At 45.1% G+C, this 24,825-nt stretch overlaps 1 protein-coding gene across 6 annotated transcripts in view; it reads left to right on the forward strand.

Annotated features, from left to right (window-relative positions):
* Positions 1-24,825, forward strand: part of rnf41l (ring finger protein 41, like) — a 177,138-nt gene that overhangs the window by 64,417 nt on the left and 87,896 nt on the right. For 4 of the 6 annotated variants that reach the window (XM_070894199.1, XM_070894213.1, XM_070894207.1 and 1 more), the window contains 2 exons: positions 5,386-5,524; positions 18,477-18,692. In XM_070894199.1, the coding sequence (XP_070750300.1) occupies positions 5,451-5,524; positions 18,477-18,692 (290 nt within the window). In that variant the 5' untranslated portion in view covers positions 5,386-5,450. Of the gene's footprint in view, positions 1-5,385; positions 5,525-17,600; positions 17,734-18,476; positions 18,693-24,825 lie in introns of those variants that run through there. The other 2 variants (XM_070894238.1, XM_070894230.1) reach the window with 2 other exon arrangements.

Below are 24,825 nucleotides of genomic sequence, written 5' to 3' on the forward strand. Positions count from 1 at the left end.
TCTACTTTCACAAATCTCCTTAAAACCCTATTTTTTCAATGATGGTTTTGCCCCTCCTTATCAAATTCCTGTTTTACTTTATGCTTAATGTTCTCTTCACTATCCACCACCCTGCTATACATCCTATCATTTTGTTAACAATTTAAGTATAGTTTCAATATTTTTTTTTCTTCTCCAACTTTCTTCACTTTACCTCTCCTGACTGCTGCTGTGGTGGATGGCAGTAGCCTTCTACAAACTCACCTAAATGGCCACTATTCTTGTGTGAATTTCAATAAAGTCACCAAGCTTTAGAATCATCAAGTTCAACCCAATACTGTACATGTGTCCCTCAGCAGACATTACTGGATAGAAATCATAAGTAGGAAACTTGGCTGTATATTGTCTTTCCCTAATCCAAGAATGTTGAGACCATTTCTGACGTCTCCACTGTACTTAAAGTCAACAAATTGCCGTGCATTTGTTCTCATTGCCAATATTAAAATTATTAAGTAGCATAGCATTCGTGGGAGCTTTTTAGCATGTCCCAGTCTGTGTCCCAGCTTCCCCATTCCCTCATGACCTGAGCTCCCCTTCTCCCTTCCACTGCCTGCCCCTACTGTGACTATCAGAGTCTGGCTTCATGTCTCTGGGAGGTCAGAGGGGAAGAAAAAATACAGAATGAATGAAAAGTGTGGAAGCGGTATATAGAGAGTGAGACCTAGAAAAGAGGGAGAGAGAAAAGCCAGAGATATACAGAAAGGACAATGATTTTTTTTAAATGTACAAGAAGCTGCAACCACTCAATTTTCTGCCCCTGCACATATCTTATATCCTTCAGCATTCACACATATAAGCAGACAAAATTGACAGGTTGAAAAAGAACAGCTAGACCATCAAGCCTACCCCATACTCATGATGACTGGAGCATCATGACTAGACACTTCCTCCTCACCCCCAATCCTCCTATAGACATCTCCTGGGAGAGGCAAACAAAATCTGAAAAAACCCAGGGTCAATAAGGCCGAGTTCACTGTACAATCAGCATTTTACTTCTCTCCAAACCACTCCAGAAGAGACACTACAGTCAAGTTTGTCTCAGATTAGGAATTAACTAGCTAGATTTGTTGGTAGTGGTTAAACAAATGCGATACGTGTACATCTTTCCTGTAATGTGGTGATCAGACCTGTACGGAGTACTCTAGGGCCTACCTAACTAGTATTTTATACAGTTCAAGCATAACCTCCCTGCTCTTATAATCTGTGCCTTGGCTAATAAAGGAAAGTATCCTGTATGCTTTCTTCACCACTTTATGGGCTCAATTTTGGCCAGAAGTTGCTCCGTTTATTTTTAGAGTAGGCTGCTTTTTCTGGCCTAACTTAAAAATCCCCAGTTTCCCCAATCAACTTGCACCAGTATAACTGACTTAGTTACATTTTTTTTAGGTAATTTTTTTTCCTCAAAAGGGGGCGTTACCAGCCTCCTACACTAATTCTGGCCACTTAGGCAACTTTGGCCAGCTAATAGTCACTCCATTTCTAATTAGGCCAGCGTATGTGGCCACTTGAGAAAAAAAACCCTTGCGGAGAGTTAAAGAAATCGGTGGTAAGGAAATCAGCGCAGGTAAGTGCAGCAGATGCCCGGACAACAGCAGCAGGAAAGGTAAGAGAGAGAGGAAGAGAGAGGTGCGGTGAGGGTGAGCGGGTGGGGGGGAAGCCTTTGACCGGAAGGGAGGAGACCACTTGGCCTGGGCTAGCGGCGGGAGAACGCGCCGGCAAGCCCTTCGGCCAGGGCTAGGGGGTGGGGGAGCAGACCAGAAGGCCGAAGACAGGGCAGGTAGGTGGGGGGGTGGGTCATTTCGGCCTGGAATAGGTGCGGGCCGGCCCGCTGCTTACTTCATCGTCGCTGCTGTCTGACTGCGGCTATCTGATCCTCTGCCGTCACTTGTTGCAAGGCTCCACATCCTCACTGGCCAATGCTGCATTGCGTTTGGTTTTCTTGCTGCTCTGTCCATCCTTTTGTTGCTTTCTGTCGACCTTGGAGGCAGCTGGCCAGTGCCGGGTCCTTTCGGCCTGGGATAGGTGCGGGCCGGCCCGCTGCCATCCCGGGCCAAAAGGACCCCGCAAGCACCGGCCCATTGCTTACTTCATCGTTGCTGCTGTCTGACTGCGGCTATCTGATCCTGTGCCGTCGCTTGTTGCAAGGCTCCACATCCTCACTGGCCAATGCTGCATTGCGCTTGGTTTTCTTGCTGCTCTGTCCGTCCTTTTGTTGCTTTCTGTCAACCTTGAAGGCAGCGGGCAGGTATGGGGTCCTTGTGGCCGGGAAAGCAGCGGCTTCAGTTTCCAGCTCAGCTTCAGCCCTTTGTTTCTAAACTCAGTCCTTCTGAGCATCTCTCGTTACCCTAGCAACGTCAGTTTTTACACAAACCTTAAGCTCCACCCACAAAGCTTAAGGCCAATCTGCGCTGCTCCAAATTCAAAGTTAATTCCGGCAAAACTTGGATTTTTTTTGGCACATTTGGGCCATTAAAAAATCGTACATACCTCTTCAACGGTGCCAAAAATCACCCATGTGGAAAATTGAGCCCTCTATAGCTGTCCTGCTACCTCAGGGATCTGTGGACATTCATCCTAAGGTCCCTCTGTTCCTCTACACTTCACAGTATCCTACCATTTATTCTGTATTCCCTTGCCTTGTTAGTCCTCCCCAAATACATTACCTCACACTTCTCTGGATTGAATTGCTATTTGCCACTTTTTTGCCCACCTGACAAGTTAATTACTATCTTCCTGCAGTCTACAGCTTTCTTCCTCACTATCAACCACACGGCCAATTTTTGTATCATCTGCGAACTTCTTAATCATGCCCCCTACATTGAAGTCTAATGGATTGGGGATTCATTACGCCAGATCTACACCCAGTTTTGGTTGTGTCAAATTTTTCTTTGTCACCTCTGCTGAATACCCAAATATGGGCAAGTGCATGTAACTAAAAATATAATGATGGAGTAATGGCATATGTCACACTTTCCATCGTTGCTTTGGCAGCACTGAACACTAAAAGCATCTATATTCAACAAATATCCAGCGTTGTGAAGGGAGATAAAACAGCCCAAAATATTTAAATGGACTGTATTTAGGTAGTAGCCTAAATACTGCAGCACCAAGGAAGTGGTAGTCTTACATCAGTAGATTTTGCCACTTCCAGAATGTTTTAAATCTTTAAGGCTGCCTGTCCTTTTTCAAGCTGCTGCGTGTGTCTGTCTCCTGCAGCAATGGTAATCCCAGCCTCCTGCCCCCCAGTGGTGAGTTACCAAATGCAGAGAGCCATTGCAAGTGAAAATGGAAACTTCATCAGGATCAGGCAGACACGAAATCTATTTTGCCACTGCCGGAAAGAAAAATCCAAAATAATTCCTATTGATGTCGTATCCTAAATGGCTTAATGATTCCAGAGCAAATAATCCACTAAATGTGTTGTTCACATGTCCCAAACAATGTCTTTCTGGCTTAATAACACATTAAAACAATGGAAGTTAAGAACAAAGGACATCTTCCAAAAACCAAATGAACTGGAGCCCAACAGCCATTTTAAGCCTCGTCTTGCCTTAGCTTTGAATTTATACAGAAGTTATTCAAATATATTTATAGAAAATGTTCGTCCTGTGCATATCTGTCCTTGCACAACAAGACCATGGAATTTGTCGCACTAGTACATTTCATCATTGGCCCAGATTTTGCTCAGCGTGGCAACTTGTGACGTGCCCCGAGACTTTTTTGAGCACGTTTAGGTTTTAACATTTTTTGTTCACTAAGTTTCTGGAAGTGCAAGCTGATAACAGCGCTGCGAGGGGAGCGGCATCTGGGATCTTGGTAAACAACGGGACAAACCATGTATCTCCTTAACCAATGAGATTAAAGGATTGAGAAATAAACAGAGGAAGGATTGAGAATGATGGTGAATTAGAATGGGTGAATTCAGTGTCAAATTGGGTACAGAAAGAGAAATAAAGAAACTGAAAGAAAGGTTGGATTAAGAGAGAGAGAAAAAAAAGGTAAAGTAAGAAAAAATAAAATTCAAAATTTAACATTTTAAAAATCTCCAACAACAATTTACAATCTGAAGGAATGAGACCCCACTCTTTTAATTGTTCATTTTCTGGGACCGAGAGGTTGATTCGCAGTCATTAACAATTATCATGTTGTTAAAAGGGTACTATTAATTACTAGACTTAACCTTCAGCCAAGTTTGATGGACAACTAATATGTTAATGCAGCAACTTCATGAAAATCAGGGGATGATTAAGGCCGAGATGCCGTTCCTGTGAAGCTAACAACAGAGTGGCGTAAATCGGCCAGCAACTTGAGGCGATTCATGGGGTATCGCTTCCTCGCCGCAAGTTGCTGGCCGATTTGCACATTATTAATGGCATGCGTGTTCACACGTCATTATTCAACAAATGCTAGGCCAATGTAGCTACATATATGCTACAGAAGTCTCCATAATATTATTCAAAAACTTATCAAAAACCAAATTATGCATCGTATACATGAATTACAATTTCAACAATGAGAAAATGCACAGAACTCTTGATATTGTACAATTATCTTGTATGGGCTTCATGTAGGCTTTTATTAGGTAACTTGGTTTAGTGAATTTCTATTACAGGTTGAGCGTCCGAAATCCGGAGTTACGAAATTCTGAATGTTCCAGAATCCGGACACTGGGCCAATCCGTGGCGGGGCCGTCTGGAAACCGGAAAATGTTCCGAAATCCGAACTCCACGGCCCTCGGCGGCTCGACCTCGCGTCTTCCCCCCCAACCCCGCCATACCCCGGCCGCCATCCTCCACCTCCCACCCCCTCCTCCACCTACCTCAGCCCAGGCAAAGATGTTCCGAAATCCGGAAATACACGGAATCCGGAATGGCCTCGGTCCCAAGGTTTTCAGATTTCGGACGTCACATTGTATCACATTACGATAGGATGTTAATTATTTCAGGTGAGGGATTCACAAAACTCGGAGAAAACGAAGGGAAGCTGTGCTTGCCATTGGAATTTTTATGCAAGTTCTACAGTGGGACATATAAACATTTTAGCTGATCAAAAGCCATTAAAGCAGGGCAGGTTAGAGGAGAGTAGATTGAAAATGAAAATGCCTCACACTCGAGCGATTCTTTTGTTACCTTTGCTTTGTTGATTACATTATTTCTTGCTCGTAAGTGAAAAGTACACATAGTTTCATCATTATTTCTATGTAGTTTTAGATTATTTCATAATAGCAAAATTATTGAAGATCTTTTACTTGGAAGCGAGCTGTTGACATATAATATGAATGAGGTTTGCTCCAAAAGATTGGCTCACGTGAACAACAGTTTATTGTTTTCTCCCTTGAACAACTAGCTGAGGGTCTCTGGAAACATGACAACTGACCTTTTTTGTCTCGCCTGAATTGGAGGTTGGAGCAGATGAACAGTTGGATGATTTACACAGTACTAAGGCAAAATCTTTTTATGATCTCTGCAAGTGCATTAAAGTTCAGGCAAGTATTTTCTGTCAAATACTGTCAAATTGAATCTGTTACCATAAATAATTAAACTAGGTCAAATGAATTTCCAGCGTCAGGAATAAGTGTTTTTTTTCTGGTATGTCCAGCATACCAGTAAAGCTGAAATTAAAATGTAATTATGATTGGAATGATTTTGTTTAGTTACTATTGTAAACAAATTGTTTATATTACTCAAGATCAATTTTCATACTATCACATGTTGGAAATATAGTTTATTTTGATAGCTTGTAGAATAGAAAATAGCTATTATGAAGGATACAGTGTAAATTTATAATTGAATATATATAATAAAGTTCATCTCCATTTCCTTCAATAATTAGAATTTTTATAATGTAACCACACCATGATTTACAATGTTAATTTAGTATGTCGCACAATGATATTGATAGAAACATAGAAAATAGGTGCAGGAGTAGTCCATTCGGCCCTTCGAGCCTGCACCGCCATTCAATGAGTTCACGGCTGAACATGCAACTTTAGTACCCCATTCCTGCTTTGTCGCCATACCCCTTGATCCCGCTAGTAGTAAGGACTACATCTAACTCCTTTTTGAATATATTTAGTGAATTGGCCTCAACAACTTTCTGTGGTAGAGAATTCCACAGGTTCACCACTCTCTGGGTGAAGAAGTTTCTCCTTATCTCGGTCCTAAATGGCTTACCCCTTATCCTTAGACTGTGACCCCTGGTCCTGGACTTACCCAACATTGGGAACATTCTTCCTGCATCTAACCTTTCTAAACCTGTCAGAATTTTAAACGTTTCTATGAGATCCTCTCTCATTCTTCTGAACTCCAGTGAATACAAGCCCAGTTGATCCAGTCTTTCTTGATATGTCAGTCCCGCCATCCCGGGAATCAGTCTGATGAACCTTCGCTGCACTCCCTCAATAGCAAGAGTGTCCTTCCTCAAGTTAGGAGACTTGTGTAATGGAATGGAGCCTGCTATTATCCATATGGTTATTTTGCATTTTCAACTTGGCACCAAGTAGTTTTCTGCAGGGGAAAGAGATTTAAATTGCCAGCTGAATCAATCCAGACCATTCTCTTGCGGCTCCTAAAAGTTAGATAAGAAAATCCCTAGTAAAGCCCTCAGAATAAGTTCATTGCCAACCCTCTTGGTCAGGATCTGGTGTGTAGCATAGGTAAACATTTAAGAGCTAATTCTGTGATCCTGTGCCCTGAGTGGGAAACCATGCTCAAAGGGAGCGCAGGTCATTCATAGGGCTACAACATTGTCCCAGTTCTAAGAAGCGCACCGCCCACTGCAAGTGCAACCCTCCACTAGGAGTGCAGAATTAATCCTTAAAAGATATGTAAACATGGTGGAGGACAGACTGAGTAGAATTTTGTTTCTTCTGTAGTGTAAAATGATGAATAATTGTAGTATTGGTTTTAGTTTGTACAATTAATGTAAATTCATCTTTGTTTTTAGATAGTAGATATTGATTTTTTTTCATAATTTTCCTGACTTGTGCCTTGTAGATGGTGGAAAGTCAGTAGGTGAGACACTCGCCGCAGGATACCCAGCCTCTGACCTCTTCTGGCCACAACACTTATGTGGCTGGTTTCTGGTCAATGGTGACCCCCAGGATATTGATGGTGGGGGATTTGGTTGTTCGAGTCCATCATCTAAACCCTAGGGCATGGTTGCAGGAGTTCCTCAGGGCAGTGTCCTAGGCCCAACCATCTTCAGCTGCTTCATTAATGACCTTCCCGCCATCATAAGGTCAGAAGTGCTGATGATTGCACGGTGTTCAGTTCCATTTGCAACTCCTCAGATAATGAAGCAGTCAAATGTCCACATGCAGCAAAACCTGTACAACATTCAGACTTGGGCTGTTAAGTAGCAACTAACATTTGTACTATACAAATGCCAGGCAATGACTTTCTCCAATAAGGGAGTGTCTAACCACCGTCCCTTGACATTCAATGGCTTTACCACCAAATCCCTCACCATCAACATCCTGGGGGTCACCATTGATCAGAAACCAGCCACATAAGTGCCAGAAAAACAAGTCAGAGGCTGGGTATTCTGTGGCGAGTGTCTCACCTACTGATTCCCCAAAGCCTTTCCACCATCTACAAGGCATAAGTCAGGAGTGTGATGGAGTACTCTCCACTTGCCTAGATGAGTGCAGGTCGACACCATATAGAGCAAAGCTGCCCACTTGATTGGCACCCCATCCACCACCATAAACATTCACTCCCTCCACCATCGGCGCACCGTGGCTGCAGTGTGTACCATCTACAAGATGCACTACAGCAACTTGCCAAGGCTTCTCCGGCAGCACCTCCCAAACCCATGACCTCGACCACCTAGAAAGACAAGGGCAGCAGGTGCATGGGAACACAATCACCTGCAAGTTACAAACCATCCTGACTTGGAAATATATCGCCATTCCTTCATCGTCGCTGGGTCAAAATCCTGGACTCCCTCCCTAACAGCACTATGGGAGCACCTTCACTACATGGACTGCAGAAGTTCAAGAAGGCGGCACAGCATCACCTTCTAGAGGGCAATTAGGAATGGGCAATAAATGCTGGCATTGCCAGCTATGCCTATATCCCAGGAATGATTGGGGATAAAAAAAAACAGGCATAGTTAGTACTAGGTAAATTGTATAAAAAATATGATTGGGGGTTGAAATTTTCAGATAAAAGTTAACATATAGTTGAGACCAGTCCCACCCACCCCTTCCCTCAACGACTATCTGTCCCACCTGTGACAGAGATTGGTTCTCGTATTGGACTGTACAGCCACCTAAGAACTCATGTTAAGAGTGGAAGCAAGTCTTCCTCGATTCCGAGGGAATGCCTATGATGATGATGATGGTAAGGATAACCTAAAGCTGGGGGAAAAACTTCTTCTGTTTTTTTTTAAATTTACTCCTCTTCTGATGGCATTGAGACTTGCTGACTCCACAGACACCCAAGTGTCCATTTATCATGAGTAAGCCTAGATAGTGGATCTTATGATCAGGTGAGTATGACCAGATGTAGGATGGAAAGCAATTCACACCCAAACGACATGATGAGTGATGCCCTTTGTTATATGCAGGCTTAGCCTTATAATGTTTGGAGCGAGCTCCAGGTGTCAGAAATGCCTCTGATTTAAAGCTTACTCATTTTGGATGAGAAATCCGAAGAAGGAAAAAAGAAAGATGCCTGGAGCTCCCTTGCACTTTAAATAGTGCCATGGGATCTTTATATCCACTTGAACAGGCAGATGAAAGTCATGGAAGACTCCCTCAGTACTAGACTAGTGTCATACTAGATTATGTGCTCAAATCCTTAGCAGAGCTTCATCTGACAATCATTCTATCACTGAGGCAAGCGTTCTATCACTGAGCCAAGTGTAGTACTGCAGGATTTGAAGGCCTGAAGTAGCTTAAAAGGGCAGGCATTAATCATTATGTTTCTGTTCAATTAAAAAAGATCTAAAAGATTACAGAATGCTGTCAGATCTGCAGGTGGTCAGAGAAGCCCCCAAGTTCTCTTTTGGGGCATGGAAATACTAAGGCAGAGTGGGTAATTTTCTGGCAAAGAAAGAACTTGCATTTATATAGTGCCTTTCACAACCTCAGGACATCCCAAAGCACTTTACAACCAATGAAGTACTTTTTGCAATGTAGTCACAGTTGTAATGTAGAAAACGCAGCAATCAATTTGTGCATAGCTAGATCCCACACACAGTCATCATTATCATAGGCAGTCCCTCGAAACGAGGATGACTTGCTACCGTGCCAAAAAAAGGATGATATCACAGGCTTTGGGATAGTAGGCTGTAACTAGTGGAGTGCCGCAAGGATCAGTGCTTGGGCCTCAGCTATTTACGATCTATATTAATGAGTTAGATGAGGGGATTAAATGGAGTATCACATGAGGAAGTGTGAAATTATCCACTTTGATTGGAAGAATGGAAAAGCAGAATATTTTTTAAAAGGTGAGCAACTAGTAAATGTTGGTATTCTGAAGGATTTGGGTGTCCATGTATATGAATCACTGAAAGTTAACAGGCAAGCAATTGGGAAGGCAAATGGTATGTCAGCCTTTTACTGCAAGGGGCTTGAAATTTAAGAGTAAAGAAGCCTTAGCGCAATTATATAGGCCTTTGGTGAAACCACACCTGGAGTACTGTGTATAGTTTTGGGGCTCAATTTTCTCCAAAACCTTTTTTTGGCGTACTTGAAGAGTTACGCCCATTTTTGGGGGGCCCAAGTACGGCAAAAAAAATGTTTTAAGTTTCCAGATTGGATTTCTTCATTTTGGCGTGGCCTAACCTGTCCTTTTATTTTGGGGGGTGGAGCCTTGATCTGCGCTAAAAAGATCGGGCTGCTATGGTAACCAGGGACACAATGTGAGTGAAACATACAGCCAGCTCCCAACACATTAAAACACATTGCATCGATTAAAAAACACATTAAATACATTGCATCAACTTAAAAACACATTAAAATATATTGCAGCAACTTACCTCCAATTATTAAAGCCGGTCCCACTCCCCAGCTGAGGCCGAAGGGCTTCCCAGTGCGCTCTCCCGCCCCTAGCCCAGGCCGAATGGCTTGCCGGTGCGCTCTCCTGTCTCTAGCCCTGGCTGGGTGGTCTCCCGGTGAGCTCCCCCGCCTCTATCCCAGGCCAAATGACCTCCTCCCTCCTGGTCCCCGCACCGAACTGCACCTGAAAAGCTTCCCCCCACTCCCTCTCCCTCCCCCCACTTCTCTCTTCCCCCTCTTACCTTTCCTGTTGCTGCTGTCCAGGCATCTGTTGCACCTACCTGCGCTGATTTCTTTAACTCTCCAGAAGGTTTTTCTGCAGAGGCCACATACGCTGGCCTAAGCAGAACTGGAATAACTCTCAACTGGCCAAACTTGCCTAAATGGCCAGAATTGGTGCGGGTGGCAGGTTACGCCCCCTTTGGCTGAAAAAAAAACTTATCTAAAAAAAATCGTAACTAACTGAGTTACGCTGGTGCAAATTGATTGGGGAAACTGTGATTTTTTAACTTGGACCAAAAAAAGTAGCCTGCTCCAAAAAACGGCGCAAATCACTGGGGAAAATTGAACCCTTGGTCTTCTTACCTAAGGAAGGATATGCTTGCCTTATAAGGGGTGCACCGAAGGTTCACTAGATTGATTCTTGGTATGAGAGAGCTGTCCAATGAGGAGTGATTGAGTAGAATAGGCTGATATTCTCTGGAGTTTAGAAGAATGAGGTGATCTCATTGAAACATATAAAATTCTTAGAGGGCTTACATAAGAACATAAGAAATAGGAACAGGAGTAGGTCATTCGGCTCCTCAAGCCAGCTCCGCCATTCAATAAGATCATGGCTGATCTGATCATGGACTTCCCTGCCTGCTCCCCAAATCCCCTTATCCCCTTATCGTTTAAGAAACTGTCTATTTCTGTCTTAAATTTATTTAATGTCCCAGCTTTCACAGCTCTCTGAGGCAGCGAATTCCACAGATTTACAACCCTCAGAAGAAATTTCTTCTCATCTCAGTTTTAAATGGGCGGCCCCTTATTCTAAGGTCATGCCTTCTAGTTCTCGTCTCCCCCATCAGTGTAAATGAGTGACAGGGTAACTGCTGAGAGGCTGTTCCCTGGCTGGAGAATCTAGAACATAGTGTCAGAATAATAGGTCAGCTATTTAGGACCGAGATGAAGAGAAATATCTTTACTCAGAGGATTGTGAATCTTTTGGATTTCTCTACTTCAGAGGACTGTGGATACTCAATCGATATGTATGTTCAAGACTGAGATCGATAGATTTTTGGGCACTAAGGGATATGCGGATAGGGCGGGAAAGTGAAGTTGATGTAAAAGTTCAGCCGTGAACATGTTGAATTGCGGAGCAGGTTTGATGGGCCATATGACCTGGTCCTGCCCCTATTTCTTATGTTCTTATGTTGATATCCCCATCCTTCACCTGGAAGAGTTAGTTCAATTACATCCTTGCATGCATTTGATTTCAAAATACCTCAAGTAGAATGTAACTGCTGATTACATGTAACTGAACAATAGGCTCTGATTTTATATGCCATTACCTGGAGGAAACCAGGCCTGTGATAGAAACATAGAAATTTAAAGCGCAGAGGAGGCCATTTCGGCCCATCGTGTCCACGTCGGCCGACAAAGAGCCGCACGGCTCCTGGTCAGCATCCCTAAAGGTTACATATAAACCTATGATCAGTGACAGAAAGGCAAAGAGCACCCAGCCCAACCAGTCCGCCTCACACAACTGCGACACCCCTTATACTGAAACATTCTACACTCCACCCAACCCGTAGCCATGTGATTTCCTGGGAGAGGCAAAAACCAGATTAAAATCTCAGGCCAATTTAGGAAAAAAAAAATTTGGCAGGGGGATGGGAACCAATGCAGGGAGATAGAGGGAAACAAAAAGGAGGCAAAAACAAAAGACAGAAATGAGATGAGGAAAAGTGGAGGGCAGAGAAACCCAAGGCAAAGAACAAAAAGGGCCATTGTACAGCAAAATTCTAAAAGGACAGAGGGTGTTAAAAAAACAAGCCTAAAGGCTTTGTGTCTTAATGCAAGGAGTATCCGCAATAAGGTGGATGAATTAACTGTGCAAATAGATGTTAACAAATATGATGTGATTGGGATTACGGAGACGTGGCTCCAGGATGATCAGGGCTGGGAACTCAACATCCAGGGGTGTTCAACATTCAGGAAGGATAGAATAAAAGGAAAAGGAGGTGGGGTAGCATTGCTGGTTAAGGAGGAGATTAAGGCAATAGTTAGGAAGGACATTAGCTTGGATGATGTGGAATCTATATGGGTAGAGCTGCAGAACACCAAAGGGCAAAAAACGTTAGTGAGAGTTGTGTACAGACCTCCAAACAGTAGTAGTGATGTTGGGGAGGGCATCAAACAGGAAATTAGGGGTGCGTGCAATAAAGGTGCAGCAGTTATAATGGGTGACTTTAATATGCACATAGATTGGGCTAACCAAACTGGAAGCAATACGGTGGAGGAGGATTTTCTGGAGTGCATAAGGGATGGTTTTTTAGACCAATATGTCGAGGAACCAACTAGGGGGGAGGCCATCTTAGACTGGGTGTTATGTAATGAGAGAGGATTAATTAGCAATCTCGTTGTGCGAGGCCCCTTGGGGAAGAGTGACCATAATATGGTGGAATTCTGCATTGGGATGGAGAATGAAACAGTTAATTCAGAGACCATGGTCCAGAACTTAAAGAAGGCTAACTTTGAAGGTATGAGGCGTGAATTGGCTGGGATGGATTGGCGAATGATACTTAAGGGGTTGACTGTGGATGGGCAAAGGCAGACATTTAGAGACCGCATGGATGAACTACAACAATTGTACATTCCTGTCTGGCATAAAAATAAAAAAGGGAAGGTGGCTCAACCGTGGCTATCAAGGGAAATCAGGGATAGTATTAAAGCCAAGGAAGTGGCATACAAATTGGCCAGAAATAGCAGCGAACCTGGGGACTGGGAGAAATTTAGAACTCAGCAGAGGAGGACAAAGGGTTTGATTAGGGCAGGGAAAATGGAGTATAAGAAGAAGCTTGCAGGGAACATTAAGACGGATTGCAAAAGTTTCTATAGATATGTAAAGAGAAAAAGGTTAGTAAAGACAAACGTAGGTCCTCTGCAGTCAGAATCAGGGGAAGTCATAACGGGGAACAAAGAAATGGCGGACCAATTGAACAAGTACTTTGGTTCGGTATTCACGAAGGAGGACACGAACAACCTTCCGGTTATAAAAGGGGTCGGGGGGTCTAGTAAGGAGGAGGAACTGAGGGAAATCCTTATTAGCCGGGAAATTGTGTTGGGGATATTGATGGGATTGAAGGCCGATAAATCCCCAGGGCCTGATGGACTGCATCCCAGAGTACTTAAGGAGGTGGCCTTGGAAATAGTGGATGCGTTGACAGTCATTTTCCAACATTCCATTGACTCTGGATCAGTTCCTATGGAGTGGAGGGTAGCCAATGTAACCCCACTTTTTAAAAAAGGAGGGAGAGAGAAAACAGGGAATTAGAGACCGGTCAGCCTGACATCGGTAGTGGGTAAAATGATGGAATCAATTATTAAGGATGTCATAGCAGTGCATTTGGAAAGAGGTGACATGATAGGTCCAAGTCAGCATGGATTTGTGAAAGGAAAATCATGCTTGACAAATCTTCTGGAATTTTTTGAGGATGTTTCCAGTAGAGTGGATAAGGGAGAACCAGTTGATGTGGTATATTTGGACTTTCAGAAGGCGTTCGACAAGGTCCCACACAAGAGATTGATGTGCAAAGTTAGAGCACATGGGATTGGGGGTAGTGTACGGACATGGATTGAGAACTGGTTGTCAGACAGGAAGCAAAGAGTAGGAGTAAATGGGTACTTTTCAGAATGGAAGGCAGTGACTAGTGGGGTACCGCAAGGTTCTGTGCTGGGGCCCCAGCTGTTTACACTGTACATTAATGATTTAGATGAGGGAATTAAATGTAGTATCTCCAAATTTGCGGATGACACTAAGTTGGGTGGCAGTGTGAGCTGCGAGGAGGATGCTGTGAGGCTGCAGAGCGACTTGGATAGGTTAGGTGAGTGGGCAAATGCATGGCAGATGAAGTATAATGTGGATAAATGTGAGGTTATCCACTTTGGTGGTAAAAACAGAGAGACAGACTATTATCTGAATGGTGACAGATTAGGAAAAGGGGAGGTGCAAAGAGACCTGGGTGTCATGGTACATCAGTCATTGAAGGTTGGCATGCAGGTGCAGCAGGCGGTTAAGAAAGCAAATGGCATGTTGGCCTTCATAGCAAGGGGATTTGAGTACAGGGGCAGGGAGTTGTTGCTACAGTTGTACAGGGCATTGGTGAGGCCACACCTGGAGTATTGTGTACAGTTTTGGTCTCCTAACCTGAGGAAGGACATTCTTGCTATTGAGGGAGTGCAGCGAAGGTTCACCAGACTGATTCCCGGGATGGCGGGACTGACCTATCAAGAAAGACTGGATCAACTGGGCTTGTATTCACTGGAGTTCAGAAGAATGAGAGGGGACCTCATAGAAACATATAAAATTCTGACGGGGTTAGACAGGTTAGATGCAGGAAGAATGTTCCCAATGTTGGGGAAGTCCAGAACCAGAGGTCATAGTCTAAGGATAAGGAGTAAGCCATTTAAGACCGAGATGCGGAGGAACTTCTTCACCCAGAGAGTGGTGAACCTATGGAATTCTCTACCACAGAAAGTTGTTGAGGCCAATTCACTAAATATATTCAAAAAGGAGTTAGATGAGGTCCTTACTACTAGGGGGATCAAGGGGTATGGCGAGAAAGCAGGAATGGGGTACTGAAGTTGAATGTTCAGCCATGAACTCATTGAATGGCGGTGCAGGCTAGAAGGGCCGAATGGCCTACTCCTGCACCTATTTTCTATGTTTCTATGTTTCTATGTTTCCTCTCTGACCCATCCAGGCAATCGAAACTAGTCCAGGAGATCACCCTGGCCGTATTCTATTCCCTGCAGTACCAACCATTATATTTGCGCCATCCAACAAGAGATCATCCAGTCTAATCCCAATTACCAGCTCTAGGTCCGTAACCCTGCAGTTTACTGCACTTTAAGTGCCCATCCAACCATCTCTTAAAAGTGGTGAGGGTTTCTGCATCCATCAGTCTTTCAGGTAACGAGTTCCAGATCCCCACAATCCTCTGCGTAAAGAAACCTCCCTCTCAAATCCCCTCCAAACCTTCCACCAACCACCTTAAAACTATGCCCCCTCATAATAGACCCCTCCACCAAGGGAAATAGGCCCTTATTATCCACTATGTCCAAGCCCCTCAATATTTTGTACACCTCAATGCGGTCTCCTCTCAACTGTCTCTATTCCAATGAGAACAAACCCAGCCTATCCAATCTGTCCTCATAACTAAGATTCTCCATTCCAGACAGCATCCTAGTAAACCTCCTCTGCACCCTCTCTCGTGCAATCATGTCCTTCCTATAATACGGCGACCAGAACTGCACGCAGTACTCCAGCTGTGGCCTAACCAAAGTATTATACAATTTAAGCATAACCTCCCTGCTCTTATATTCTATGCCCCGGCCAATAAAGGCAAGCATTCCATATGCGTTCTTAACCACCTTATCCACCTGACCTGCTACTTTCAAGGATCTGTGGACAAGCACTCCAAGGTCCCTTTGTTCATCTACACTATTAAGTGGCCGACTGCTTAATGTGTATGCCCTTTCCTTATTAGCCCTCCCAAAGTGCATCACCTCACACTTCTCTGAATTAAATTCCATTTGCTACTGCTCTGCCCACCTGACCAGTAGATTGATATCCTCCTGCAGCCCATGACTTTCCTCTTCATTATTAACCATACAGCCTATTTTAGTGTCGTTTGCAAACTTCTTAATCGTACTCCTTATATTCAAATCTAAATCGTTGATACATACCACAAAAAGCAAGGGACCCAGTACTGAGCCCTGCGGAACCCCACTGGAAACATCCTTCTAGTCACAAATACATCCATCAATCATTACTCTTTGCTTCCTACCCCCAAGCCAATTTTGGATCCAACTTGCCACTTTGCCCTGTATCCCATGAGCTTTAACCTTCATGACCAGTCTACCATGTGGGACCTTATCAAAAGCCTTGCTAAAGTGCATCGTACACACTACCCTCATCGACCCTCCTGGTTACCTCCTCAAAAAATTCAATTAGGTTAGTCAAACTTGATCTTTCCTTAACAAATCCGTGCTGACTGTCCCTAATTAATCCTTGCCTTTCCAAATGCAGATTTATCCTGTCTTTCAGGAATTTTTCCAATAATTTTCCCAACCTTTTTCTTTAAAGGCATATGTTTGGCCTGAGCCTTCCGGATCTCCTCCTTGAATGCCTCCCACTGTTCCGACACTGATTTACCCACAAGTAGCTGTTTCCAGTCTACTATGGCCGAATCACTCCTTAACTTAGCAAAATTAGCTTTTCTCCATTTCGGAACTTTTATTCCAGGCCTATTCTTGTCCTTATCCATAACCAAATTGAATCTGACTGAATTATGATTACTGGCACACAAGTGCTCTCCCACTAATACCCCTTCAACCTGCCCAGCTTCATTCCCCAGAACTAAATCCAAGACCGCCCCCATGTTGGGGGGAGGGAAATGGGAAGAGGGCAATTAAAATAACTGGTGTCAGTTATCTCCAGCGATCCCACTTCCTTCCCGGTGTATCCCCCATATTAACCTGCTTTTATGAGCAGGGCACCCGCAGGAAAGAAACCGAGACATTTTTTAAATATGTAGATCAGATCCAATGATCTCATCAGGTCCCAATCTGCAATATCAATCTGAGGCCTGAGTGAGAGGAAAGTGTCTGCTCCCCTTCAGGCAAAACCTGCAGGAGCTGGATCCTGTGCCAGAAGATAAGTTTCAAATTTATTTTTTGGGTTTGCTTGTGGGCAGGAGTGCTCCTCTGGGCCTCACAAGGAACCCTTGGGTCTTCCATGAACCAGGCTACCACCCCAGATTCTGGAGCCGACTATGGCAAGACGACCCACCACCCCAGCTCCAGCTTCGATAATGGCAATTACCTTCCACCCCCATCCCCCCCCAAAACACTGCTCGGAGTCACCTTCTTGCCCTGTCCCCGATCTCCAGCCTGAGTGCTTGGGAATTTCTTCACTAGTCCCCAGCTGTGGCCTCCAACCGCTAGCTTTTCCTTCGCCTGCCGGCTAGGTTATTCACTTTCCCAACTGCCAGGTGGGAGGCTGCCCAACAATGTTGTTATGAGTCCCTGTCTTGAAGATCGGCAGGGCATCCACCTTTCTGGTCTTGCCAGGTTCCTCGGCCGATTGCGTGTTCCCCCGGACCCTTCCATTAATATCGGGGCGATAGAATCAAAGGGCCCAACGTTCTGTGATTTTCTTCTGGCATGTAAAGGAATGTGTTTTTAATTAAGTATTAAAGCTCGGTAGAAAAGAAACAGTGATGTTCTAATAGTAGGTGTCTTTTTTTTCAAAAAATTACACTGGCAGCTATAAACTCTAGAGCATTCAAATTCATGTGTCTTAGAAAAAGAGCTTAACTTTCAAACTTCAACTTCACTGGCAACATTTTGCTATTTTTTAACTAGAAGCAAAAAAAGGCTGGGTTGAGGTTCTCTCCACGCTGCTCAAAATAAACCTCTTGGTGAGTAAATACGAAGTGCCCCTAATGATGCTTGTGGATAAAACTATCTCACCTTCCCCAGTCAGGAGAATACTAAGGAATTAACAAAAACAAACTTGCTCTGAAGACTGTTTGCACATTGTGGGTTAAAGGTGCAAGTTATGAGTGTGCACAGAGCACACACAATCGCTGTGTTTTTTACCCCTCATATTTTCTCCCATTCTTTCCTGAAGCCATTGGCTTCCTCATTGAGATATAGTTCAATTGCCCCACCAGTGCCAAGTAGGTATTATTCATGTCTGTAGCTTAACAGTGAGAAGCCGCAGGCTAACCAACTGCAGAAGAGAGCCCAACTGAGCCCAATCCAACATCTACACACACACACTTCCAGTAGAGGACACTGTATACTATTCTGGAATGGGAATTCAATCTGATTTTATTTTATTTTCTAACCTGGGGACACTGGCCCATTTTAGTGCCCTTATTACTGTCTTGGCTAAGATCAATAAATTCAGCCCAGATTTCAGCACAAATCTGGGATTTTCCTCGTCTATATGGCTCAGAGAATCGCTTTGCGCAATACACCACAACATTGTATCATGTCATCAAGTATCTCTACGGTGACGTAGATGTCAAACTTGTATTGTTTATCAATTAATTAGGAAGAAAAAGCAATGGCTTTATTCAGAAAGCAAAAATTATATTGCATGTAATTTATTTTTGAACTTTAATATTTTGTTAGTCTACTTTCTCTTTAAAAACAGGTGCAAGAGAATGGGGTATGATATAGAGCGATTTATAGGCTACGTAAATGAAGGACTGTTGTGTTGCATCTGCCGTGATGTGTTGGAGAATCCTTTACAGGCTCCGTGTGAACATGCCTTCTGCACATCATGTATCCATGGGTGGCTTGTGCAGAACCATAATTGTCCTGAAGATCGGCAGGCCCTGGACATTTCCATGCTTCGACCACTATTCAGGTAATCTTCTAGACCTCTATCTGTAATATTTCCTATCGGACACATTTCTCAGTCGCACTTAATTATAGGCAAATTTATTCTGGGCAAATTTCTTGCAGCAAATTGGTCATATGCAAATTTCTTCTAACAATCTTGTACAGGTATTAAAATATGTGTTGAGAGAGACTTTCACCAACTGAAAATACCTTAATACAGGAGTCAGAATGTTTAGCCTATGACTTACAAATAACTTTAGCAGTCACATTTATAAAAAAAAGTAGAAAAAGAAATAGACATTTCATCAACCGGTGTTCTTGAATAAAAAGTGCTCCAAATATTTTTGAAAATTCTTTCAGTCACCATCTCAAACTCCTGCTGTCTGAGAAACCTAAGAGACATAAGGAACTCAGTTTTCCCCAGTGCCATTTTTTTGGCATTTTTGAAGAGTTATTCCCATTTTTTGGGGGCCCGTCTATGCCAAAAAAAAGTTTAAAGTTTTCCCGTTTTAATTTGTGAATGTGGCCCGGCGCACATTGTCCTTAAGCTCTGTGGGTGGAGCCTAAGTTGTGCGCCAAAAAGATTGGGTTGCCAGGGTAACGAGGGACACACTGCGGGCCGAGTCTGAAAAATGAAACATACAAGACATTCTGGCCAGCTCACAGCAACCTGCACAAGTACCGTGCATATTGCAGCTTACCAACATGAAAATATTAAAGTGTCTTTGTGCCAAAAGTAAAGTGATTTGGAAAGGCCCCTCTCTTCCCCGCCGCCACCCCCCCCTCCCCCTTTGCCGGTGCCCGGGCCGCTCCTAGTCTAGCCGAAAAGCCTCCCTCCCCCGGAGCCTGTACCGCTCCTAGCCCAGGCAGAGCCACGACACCGGCTGGACAGAAGAGGCCAAGGTAATTTTTTTTTTAATACCTATCAGAACTCCGGTCATCCAGGAGGAGAAGGAGTGCTCCCCCCAAGCTCTGCAAGGAGTCCAGGCCGAAGGATGGACAGACCAGACCGAAAGCCCCAGATTAAAGTTAATTTAAGATTAAAGACAAAAAGGAGATTGATCCATGTGTGTCCATGGCTACATACATCCATTTCCCCATCTCCATACATAGACCATGTATGTGGCTCAACACCTGCATGTGCATACATGTACACAAAGAAAGAACAAAAAAAAATAGGTTTAATTACATCACTCTTTCGGTTCTGCAGGAGTGAAACAAGTACAGTTTACAGGTAAGGTACATATGTGGTATCACAGTCTTGCCCCTGGGTTGTGTAGGTGGGTGAGGACGCTAGTTCCAGAGTGACTGGACTGTGTCCAGGTTATCTGATGGCGTCGCTGCGCCCCCTGCCAGCTGGGTGGGTTCGGATCACTCACCTGGCTGAGTCTCAGGGCCTTTGCCGTTGCCTAGTGGTGGGCAGAGCCACAGGAGTGTGGGCCTCCCTGTCCTCCTTTGAGGGCAGCGGTGTCTCTTTGCTGCCCTTCAGCGATAGTGAGAGCCTGGTCATCCCAGGTCCCGTTGGGAAAGCTGGAGGGTGCTGGCCTCTTGCTCCCGGTACTGGCCCTGGTGGCCAGAGAGGTAGAGCCAATCAGGGGCAGGGTACCGGTAGTGGTGCCTTTGCCGTCCGCTGATCACTGGCCCTGCCGCTGGTATGCTCCCTCTGTGTGTGGCCACGCTCCCTGGGGCATCACATTGGTCCCGGAGGCACAGGCTACATGATCGGGTAGCCCGCTGGACCTGGGTGCTTCTGACAGGAGGTTGCCCTTGGTTTTGTCGGCGTACATGTAGAACCTGGCATCGCACATCATTACTTCATTTACTCTCACAATACATTGGTTCCGACTGCAATCGCCGACTTAACATGGTTAGTTACATTTACATACTTGAATTTGTCAATCACATCTCTTACATATGTATCACCGGCATCGCTGTATAAAGAGTGGAACTGTCCCTTTAATTGTGATGGGTTGTCGATCTCCTTTAAGAGGGCCTTGCAATCTTTACCCCAATCCGGTTCGCTGCTCGGCATCACGTGTTGCTCCATCAACGCTGCCCCTCGTGGTCTGACCGCCTCCATCTTTACTTCAGGGGCTTCACCTCGTGGTGCGGGCGCCATCTTCTTTCTCTCCACGAGGTAGGCTGCGGTGATCCTTTTCTCCCCAGGTTCTGCCACGGAAGCAGGGAAGTTGCCTTCTGCGCAGATTTTCTTCCTCCGGAGTCCTGCCACTGGAGCCTGGAAGGTGAGGTCGCGTCGTTTCGGCTGGATCATCTCGCAGTTGGGCTTGGGCGGTCTATGTCGTCTCCACACAGTCGAGTTAAGCGGCTGGTTTCTTGGGTGCTGTGCTGGATCCAATTTTGGGGCCGCGGAGGACGTCGATCGTCGGAGGCTGGAGGTTTTCCCAGCTCCAACGGATCTTTTTCATCCATCTTCTTCCTAGCAGCGTTGGACCATCACCAGCAAAGATCCACAAAGGTAACTTGTGCATCGCACCATCATGGGACACCTGGACATCCATGCTGCCAACGACTGGGATGGTGTCATTTGTGTAGGTGAGCAGCTTCACCTGGATCGAGATCATTTTAGATCGTTCGATTGGATTGTCTCGGGGTCATCAAGGGTCGCCAGGTTAGCAGTGAGGTGCTGGCTGTACAGGGCTCTCCTAGTTGGGTCTTTGAGTGCCCCGGCGTTGATTTTTTTGTGGCACTGCTTCTGCTGCCGCGCCGCTTTGGGGCTATGTTGATGTTGATGAAGGAACGGATTAGGCGGTGGTCCGTCCAGCAGTCGTCAGCTCCTGTCATGGTGTGGGTGATGTGCACATCCTTGTGATTCCTGGCTCGAACGATGACATAGTCGAGCAGGTACCAGTGTTTGGAGCGAGGGAGTTGCCTCGATGCCTTGTACTTGTCCCTCTGGTGGAACGAGGTGTTAGTGACGCCAAGGTCGTGTTATAGGCATTTTGTCAGGAGTAGGGTACCACTGGAATTGGTTTTTTCTATCCCTTCTCTGCCGATCACGCCTCCCCAGAGGTCTGTGTCTTTACTGCTTGTCGAGCATCCCCTTAAATGCATTTATACATAGAAACATAGAAATCTACAGGGCAGAACGAGGCCATTTCGGCCCATCGTGTCCACGCCGGCCGACAAAGAGCCACACCGCCCTTGGTCAGCAGCCCTGAAGGTTACGTATAAACCTATGAACAATGGCGGAAAGGTAAAGAGCATCTGGCCCAACCAGTTCGCCCCCACACAACTGCGAAACCCCTTACACCGCAACATTCCACCTCAACCGGAGCCATGCAATCTCCTGGGAGAGGCAAAAAAACAGCTAAAAACCCAGGCCAATTGGAGAAAGAAATCTGGGAAAATTCCTCTCTGACCCATCCAGGCAATCGAAACTAACTCAGGAGATCACCCTGGCCATATTCGATTCCCTGCAGGACTTACCATCGTATCTGTGCCAGCCAACAAGAAGTTATCCAGTCGAATCCCACTTACCAACTTTTGGTCCATAACCCTGCAGGTTACGGCACTTCAAGTGTCCATCCAAACACCTTTTAAAAGTGGTGAGGGTTTCATGCATCCACCACACTTCCAGGCAGTGAGCTCCAGACCCCCACAACCCTCTGCGTGAAGAAGCTCCCCCTCAAATACCCTCTGATCCTTCCAACAACCACCTTAAAACTATGCCCCCTTGTAATTGACCCCTCTACCAAGGGAAATAGGCCCTTGCTATCCGCTATATCCAGACCCCTCAAAATTTTATACACCTCAATGAGGTCTCCTCGCAGTCTCCATGTTCCAATGAGAACAAGCCCAGCATGTCCAATCTGTCCTCATAGCTAAGATTCTCCATTCCAGGCAGCATCCTAGTAAATCTCCTCTGCACCCTCTCTAGTGCAATCACGTCCTTCCGATAATACGGTGACCAGAACTGTACGCAGTACTCCAGCTGTGGCCAAACCAGAGCATTATACAATTTAAGCATAACCTCCCTTCCAGCTGTGGCCAAACCAGAGCATTATACAATTTAAGCATAACCTCCCTGCTCTTGTATTCTACGCCTCAGCCAATAAAGGTGAGCATTCCGTATGCCTTCATGACCACCTTATCCACCTGACCTGCTACTTTCAGGGATCTGTGGACAAGCACTCCAAGCTTTGTTCATCCACACTTCTAAGTGGCCTACCATTTAATGTGTATACACTTTCCTTATTAGCCCTCCCCAAGTGCATTACTTCACACTTCTCTGAATTAAATTCCATTTGCCATTGTTCTGCCCACCTGACCAGTAGATTGATATCCTCCTGCAGTCCATGACTTTCCTCTTCATTATCAACCACACAGCCAATTTTAGTGTCATCTGCAAACTTCTTAATCATACTCACTATATTCAAATCTGGATCATTGATGTATACCACAAAAAGCAAGGGATCCAGTACCGAGCCCTGCGGAACCCCACTGGAAACATTCTACCAGTCACAAAAACATCCATCAACCATTACCCTATGCTTCTTACCTCCAAGCCAATTTTGTATTCATCTTGCCACTTTGCCCTGGATCCCATGAGCTTTAACCTTTGACCAGTCTACCATGTGGGACCTTATTAACAGCTTTCCTAAAGTCCATATACACTACATCGTACGCACTATCTCATCGACCCATCTGGTTACTGCCTTGAAAAATTCAGTCAAGTTAGGCAGACACGACCTTCCCTTAACAAATCCTTGCTGACGGTCGCTAATAATCCTTGCCTTTCTAAATGTAGATTTATCCTGTCTTTCAGGATTTCTTCCAATAGTTTTCCCACCCCTGAGGTTAGGCTGACAGGCCTGTAATTACTCGGCCGATCACTTTCTCCCTTCTTAAACAAGGGCACTGTTATATATGTGGACTTGTATTTACTCTGTACAGCCACCAAAGGGCTCATTCCCCGGAGTCCCAAGGGATCCCATAATCCCTTGAGAGCACAGATATTTAAGGAGGCCTCACAGGTTGGAGAGACACTCTGCAGACCTGCAATAAAAGACTACGGTCACACTTTACTTTGAGCTCACAGTGTTCAGTCTGACTCTTTCTCCATACACAACTGGCGATGAGATACAGATAGCGAATCCAAAGATGCAGAGAACGGTGGGCATCCTGGAGAAATTCTCGGAGGGAGATGATTGGGAAACTTTTGTGGAGCGACTCAACCAATACTTCGCGGCCAACGAGCTAGATGGGGAAGAGAGGGCTGCCAAACGTAGAGCGATCCTCCTCACCGTCTTTGGGGCACCAACGTATGGTCTCGTGAAGAATCTGCTCACTCCAGCGAAACCCCTGGAGAAGTCGTATGACGATTTGTGCACACTGGTCCGAGAGCATTTGGACCCGAAGGAAAGCGTTCTGATGGCGAGGTACCGGATCTACACCTACAAAAGGTCTGAAGGCCAGGAAGTGGCGAGTCATGTCGCAGAGCTGAGATGCCGTGCAGGACATTGCGAATTTGAAGGACATTTGGAGCACATGCTCAGAGACTTTTTCGTACTTGGCATTGACCACGCAAGCTTTTGACTGTAGAGACCCCAACCTTGAGTAAGACCATAGCGATAGCCCAGGCGTTCATTGCCACCAGTGACGATACTAAGCAAATCTCTCAGCACACAAGTGCTGTTACAAGTACTGTGAACAAAGTGATGTTGTTTTCGAATCGTAACGTACAGGGCAGGTCACATATACCTGCAGCTACACGTTCGCAGATGTCTGAATTCACCATCAAGGGTGATGAATGCAAGGCCATTAACACCTTGTTGGTGCTGCGGGGGTGATGATTGTTTCCATTCATGCTGATTCAAAGAGTACGTTTGCAAGGGCTGTGGAACAATGGGACACCTCAAACGAGTGTGCAGGTGAGCTGCTAAGCCTGTTAAACCTGCAAACCACCACGTTGCAGAGGAGAACAGATCCACGGAGGATCACTACGAACCAGAGCCTCAGATAGAGGAGGCAGAGGTACATGGGGTGCACACATTCACCACGAATTGTTCCCCGAAAGTGCTAAATGTTGAACCAAATGGACTCCCGGTATCAATGGAGCTGGATGCCGGCGTGAGTCCATCATGGGCAAAAAGACTTTCGAAAGGTGGTGCAACAAGGCCTCAAGGCCAGTATTAACT

This window comes from Pristiophorus japonicus, chromosome 1, assembly GCF_044704955.1.
Source record: "Pristiophorus japonicus isolate sPriJap1 chromosome 1, sPriJap1.hap1, whole genome shotgun sequence".
Lineage (NCBI taxonomy): Eukaryota > Metazoa > Chordata > Chondrichthyes > Pristiophoridae > Pristiophorus > Pristiophorus japonicus.